The sequence below is a fragment of the Cebus imitator genome, unplaced genomic scaffold (assembly GCF_001604975.1).
Source record: "Cebus imitator isolate Cc_AM_T3 unplaced genomic scaffold, Cebus_imitator-1.0 Scaffold434, whole genome shotgun sequence".
NCBI lineage: Eukaryota > Metazoa > Chordata > Mammalia > Primates > Cebidae > Cebus > Cebus imitator.
In genome coordinates, this window is record NW_016107749.1 from 543,635 (window position 1) to 549,634 (window position 6,000).

A 6,000-nucleotide genomic window follows, 5' to 3' on the forward strand; every position below is an offset into this window, starting at 1 on the left:
TATAAAAGGCAGCATTCAATTTACTAAAACATTCTGTAAATGCACAGATAGCTGTATCTATATTAATTCTTATGAATCTGGACCCATCAGTTAATTATTAATATCAAGTCATTACTCCAAGTTTTCATCTCTTTATACCATTATGAAATTTTTTTTGAAGTGGAGGCAATTATGAGGGTTTTGAAGAATGAGGAAATTATATAGGATATGTTCATAAAATGGGGGTGAGAAATTACTTTGAGATTCACGCGCACTTAAAATGTTAGTGATTAAGCTTTTGAAATTCTAAAGTCTACAAGCATTGGCTTTGCCTTGAGGGCCAATCTCAAGTTCAATCTTAAGGCCAGGTGCACAAGATCTACTGTAGTTCAACAGATGTGATCTCGAACAGTTGAAAGTAAAAAGGATTAAGAAAAACATATTTTAAAGGGTTTGATGTGTACTTGGCTAAAGGATCTCTTGCAATAACTTCTTTTATTAAAGCAAAAGACTCTACCATTATCTGCTTTGAAAGTTCTTATCAGAATAGCAAATATTTTAAAGCCAATGACATTTGGGGCTCTATGTTCAGGTATCATCATTACATAATGGTACTAAGGACCCCTCTTTGCCCATGTCCTAGATACTTTGCAGCCTAAGCACAGGGTTCTTGAGCAAAAGGCACCTTCAAATAAATGAAGTCACAACCACAAAAGTACTCCAGCAGGTGGCAAGATACACTCAGACAAAGAAATTCACTTATTTTTCCTTTATGTTAGAAATCATTTGATAATCATCTTTTTTTTTTTTTTTTTCCAGTTTCATTCTTCATAAGATAGCACAGGAATGGAAATCAGAATCTAAAATTAGGTCAAAAAACTCAGGTATCTGAGACTGACAACTTTAAGACCAAATTTCTGGTCTATTTGTGAATGGGAGTTTATAACACATAATCCAAGAATGCAGAACTCTCTACTCCTCCATTTTAATTGTAAGTGAACCTTAGGAAGAGCAGATATTCTAAAAATCTGACTTCTTGGTGGTTTGGCATTTTTTGTTGTTGTTGTCATTTTTCAAACACATATTTTCTAGATGTATTGGATCAACTCTTCAGTCCTGTTATGCAAATACTGTTGTTTGCTGCTAAAGTTCCAGCTCCTAGAACAGTGCCTGGCACATAGTAGAAGCTCATTAAATATTTGTTGAATGAATGAATGAACACATCACCATTAAACAGAGAAACACTTTGCAACCACAAGAGAGTTAACCACTTTGTTTATACCAAGCAAGGGACAGCAGCGGTGGGATCTCAGTGGGATCTAATTTTATACTCATGATAAAATTCAAACACTTGACAATAGCCAAGAGAAACTTTGATGACGGAACAAGAGAACAGAAAGGGTAGACTAACAGTCACATTTGTCTTTGTGTGTAGACATATATACAAAGACTGGGTGTCATAGCAAAACAATTTAACCCATTTTTCTTTTACCTGTTGGTTGGAGAACATCCATATATTTATAAATATACACAAATAGAAATGTAAAGTTTTAAACAGTTTGATTTGGTATTAAGTATAGGCCTCTTAGTTGGCCATTCTGGAATTCCAATAGCTGCTGGTGACTCATTTCCCAGAACTGATGTGAAGAGAGATGAAGTGGCCCACTCACCACCTTGCCTCCTTAGGGTGGAGAGGAATGACCAGTGACTTCAGAGTCTCTCCCCAGGTGGGATATGAATGGACTCCAAGTCATCCCTGAGTCTCAAACGTGACATCAAATTTCTGGCTGTGGGACTGAGGTCCAAGGAGAGCCCTTCAAAGGTGCTGTCTTCCACCCTAACAAGGGCAAAACTTCAACACATCTGCAAATACCACCTGAGCCTTCCTTGATCAAGTTAATTTGGTCATCAGAGCCTGAGACAGAATCAGGATGACTACAGACCCTAAAAAAAGACCTGCTATACCTAAGGAAATTGAAAAAGAAATAATAATAATAACCAACTGTAGCAGAGAAAATGAGTGGGTGAACATGGATCTATGACAAATACTACTCCTAGCAAAACAATTCTGTATGACTAATTGCTTTCTTCTCTAAAAGCAAGAATCTGAATTTCAGTCTCAAAGGTCTAAACCCCTACAGCTTTTTAAATTGGCATTGCAAAGCTGACAACCATCCAAAGCTCTGCTGATAGAAGTATGTCAACACTCCTATAAAAATGTATTGAAAATAATAGATGCATGTTCTACTAAAAAAAAAAAAAATGCCAGGCTGTAGCAAACAGAGCAAAAAATGATATTTACGGATCTGTTACCAGTGCCGAAATGTCCATCATTTGGTTATTCACACTACTCTACGATGCAGCATGTGCTGAAACCAGCTCACTTAATTCATCTACTTGGAGATACCTCCCTTATTATGATGGTTAATTCTTCTTCTTACCCCCTTCCCTCTGCAACCTCTAACCTGTTATCTTTTAACTTTGCGACTTTCATTCCTGCTCACCAGAATTTTATCAGCCATCTGCTGGATCTGTTGGGATTTTGTCTGGATGTCATCCTTCAGTCTGTTTTCTCTACGCTCCATGGTCTCTAGTCTCTTTACCTTGTTCTCCAGAGAATGGCGGCGTTCCTGTAGATCATGAATCAATCAGAGAGTTTTAATGGAGTAACCGCTATGGGCATAACACCTGCACCGAGGGAAAGAGCCCTCAGGAAGCATACACTCGAGTCAGGAAGAAAAGTCTCAGGCACCCAAAGCAACAGTAGAGAAAATAAGACTCTATAATCCAGGTACTCAGTTGTGTAGGTTACAAGAGTGCATTCATTCATTCAAATATTTACCAAGCACCTACTATCTGCAAAGTGCCACGTTAGGCATCACGGAAAATACAGAGGAAGATGGCATCATTCCTGCCCTTGGAGGAGATAAGACAAACACAAATAATCATAATATAGGTTAAGAGGAGGAAGAACCATAAAGCAAAGAGGTATCAAGTGCTGTGGGAGGTTGCGGGCAGGAAAGAGGACTTTGAATTGGACGGTTGAGCAAAGACATCAGAAAGGCATGAGCTCTGGAGAGGGGTGGTATGTGGTGTTTTGCAGTGGGAAGGACAGGAGAGGAGGAGGAAGATGTTTCGGACAAAGGGAAACACATTTGCAGAAACACAGCGGAGGTCAAGAGCCACTTTGGGCCCCAAGTGAAGCCTAGTATGGTTACAGCACAGGACGTGTTAAGGGGAAGCGCAGGTGAAAAGCAGAAAGGTCAAATGTTGAGGGTTTCAAGTACCCTCAACAGGTTCAGGGGTGCATCTGAGCATTCTAGAACCCCTGAAAGGTTTGGGATGGGGCAGGGAATTCTGAGAAATCTGGTCCTTGAGGTCCATGAATCTTTCACTGAGTGAGCTAGCTGGAAGGAAGGAGAAGCTGGAGACAGATGGCCAAATTATTAAATATACTCAGCTAAGAGGAGAGGCCCTGAACTATAAGGAGGGCTACAGAAATGGGAAGCAGGAGATGAACAGGAGAGACACAGTATGACTGCATTTACAGGATGGAGGGACTCACTGAATAGCGGGGTCCAAAAAAGAGGAAATGACACCAAGGTTTCAAGCCTAAAATGACCAGATGAATGATGGTGGCCCTGCCTGGCATGAGGAAAGTAAGAAAGGAAACCAGCTTGCCAGGGAAGAGGCTTGAGGTCATTCTAAATCTGATGTACCAATTCGGACACTGATTTGGAATTTAGGGGAGCTGGGGGAAATGCAGATGAATGTGGATGAGGATGGCCCCAAAGAGACATGTACCAGGAGGTTCACACCAAGAATGTGGCGGGGAAAAGCAAAGGACCTAGCAATAGGAGGAGGGTGAAAATGACTATGGCATGCCCCTTCTGTGGGACAAAAACCAAGGGGCTGAAGGAGGCAGATAGGAGTAAAGGAGAAGAATCGCTTTTTATCCTATATTCTTCTGCACTGTTTTAAGTTTTTTACAATGAAAAAAAGGCACTAATATGGTTCTGGTAAAATTATACAAATGATTTCAACAACAACAACAACAAAGAATTTGAAGTAGAGAAGAGGCCCAAAAATACAGATCTGAGAGTCGTCGACACGCAGGTAGCAGGTGAAGCCTTGGAAATTAATATGCTGTTAATATCATGGAGGGGAAAGGCAAGGAAAAAACAGAGGGAAGAGAAAGAAAAACCCAGTGATGGCGCTTCGGTTAACCTATAAAAATATAAATTCTCCCAGATTAGTGAGTAGGTCAGAGGAAAATAAACAGCAAGAAAAAAGCTTTTAGGAAGACATCTTTCTACTTGAAGCTGCTATGACAAATCTTTCTTCCCCTTGGGGGGAAGTGATTCCAAGCCTCTCAGGTTTCAAACGGATCTTCAGAAGGGAAAGCAGCTTGGTCAAACATAAGCAAGTGATGGTCTGGCAGTTTCCTTCCTTGGGCACAGACAGCCAAAGGCCGAGGCCGCTGGGGCCTGGGCTGGAGGTTCCCTGCTCACCTCGGCTTCCACCAGCTTCTTTCTGATGCCTTCAGAAGAATCCTCCCGGTTCTGCAGCTTCTCCAGCTCCCTCTCAGCTCGTTCCTTTGCCTGGCGGATATTCTGCAGCAGCTCGGTGGCCTCTGTGCTGGCTTTTACAGCCTAAGAGGAGAGAAGGAACAAGAGATAGGTGGCCGAATTTATTAATATAAAAAGATGGTGACAGTGCATTCTGTACATGTATCCTGGAACTTACAGTTTAAAAAAAAAAAAAAAGATGGCAATAGTGTCCTAAATTTTAAAAAGCAAGTAATACTGAGTTTACCATTTGTCAAAACATATACACATCCATTTTATTCTGTATTTCATTATTCTAAGGTGTACTTTGTTTTTAACATCACTGAATTTGAAATGCATCCTACAATTAAAATAGATGCTTTTTTTTTTCCTTGGGTTATTTTAAGATAATGGTGTATCTGACAATCATTAGCATCTTTGATTCGATGCAACATAGTAAATGAAAATAGAAAGATCTACATGGACTAATGTATTTGCCAGGTATCAATGTATTAATGTATTTCCCTTTAAGCATTAATTTTCTCCTTATTTTAATCATCTCATTTGTTAATGTTCCTATGGGAAATATTGGGATATACTGGGTTAAAACAAATATATCATTCAAATGACTTCGCCTGTTTTTTGTTTTTTGAGACAGAGTTTCTCTCTTTTTGCCCAGGCTGGAGTGCAGTGGTGCTATCTCGGCTCCCTGCAACCTCTGCCTCCCAGTTCAAGTGATTCTTCTGCCTCAGCCTCCCGAGTAACTGGGATTACAGGCATGCGCCACCACGCCTGGCTAATTTTGTATTTTTAGTAGAGACAGGGTTTCTCCATGTTGATCAGGTTGGTCTCAAACTCCTGACCTCAGGTGATCCGCCTGCCTCAGCTTCCCAAAGAGCTGGGATTACAGGCGTGAGCCACCACACATGGCCTGTTTTTGCCGTTTGTAAATGTGGCTACTAGAAAATTTTTAATGAAATCTGTGAGTAATATTTGTGACTCCCTCATACTTTGATTGGACAGCACAATTCTAGATAGAAGCGTGCATCCTCTCACTAGCTTCTAGCTAAAGAGGGCCATGATGGCTTTCATTAGCGGGCTCAAGAATAAGGAAGCAGAGGGCAAAGAGTGGGTAAGCAAAATGTGGTATATCTAGGAAATGGAATATGATTCAACCTTAAGAAGGAAGGAAATACTAGGCTGGGCATAGTGGCTCACATCTGTAATCCCGGCACTTTGGGGATGCTGAGGCGGGCGGATCACAAGGTCTGGAGTTCAAGACCAGCCTGGCCAACATGGTGAAACCCTGTCTCTACTAAAAATACAAAAAAGCCAGGTGTGGTGGCGCACAGCTATAGTCCCAGCTACCTGGGAGGATGAGGCAGAAGAAGCGCCTGAACCCAGGAGGCAGAGGTTGCAGTGAGCTGAGATCGGGCCACTGCACTCCAGCCTAGGTGACAGAGCAAGTCTCAAA

At 41.2% G+C, this 6,000-nt stretch overlaps 1 protein-coding gene across 8 annotated transcripts in view; it reads right to left on the bottom strand.

The window, feature by feature from the left end:
* Positions 1-6,000, bottom strand: part of CIT (citron rho-interacting serine/threonine kinase) — a 193,793-nt gene that overhangs the window by 84,158 nt on the left and 103,635 nt on the right. For 5 of the 8 annotated variants that reach the window (XM_017510212.2, XM_017510211.2, XM_017510214.2 and 2 more), the window contains exons 16-17: positions 4,491-4,631; positions 2,484-2,609 (exon numbers count right to left, since the gene is read on the bottom strand). In XM_017510212.2, the coding sequence (XP_017365701.1) occupies positions 2,484-2,609; positions 4,491-4,631 (267 nt within the window). The remainder of the gene's footprint in view (positions 1-2,483; positions 2,610-4,490; positions 4,632-6,000) is intronic. The other 3 variants (XM_017510218.2, XM_017510219.2, XM_037731950.1) reach the window with 1 other exon arrangement.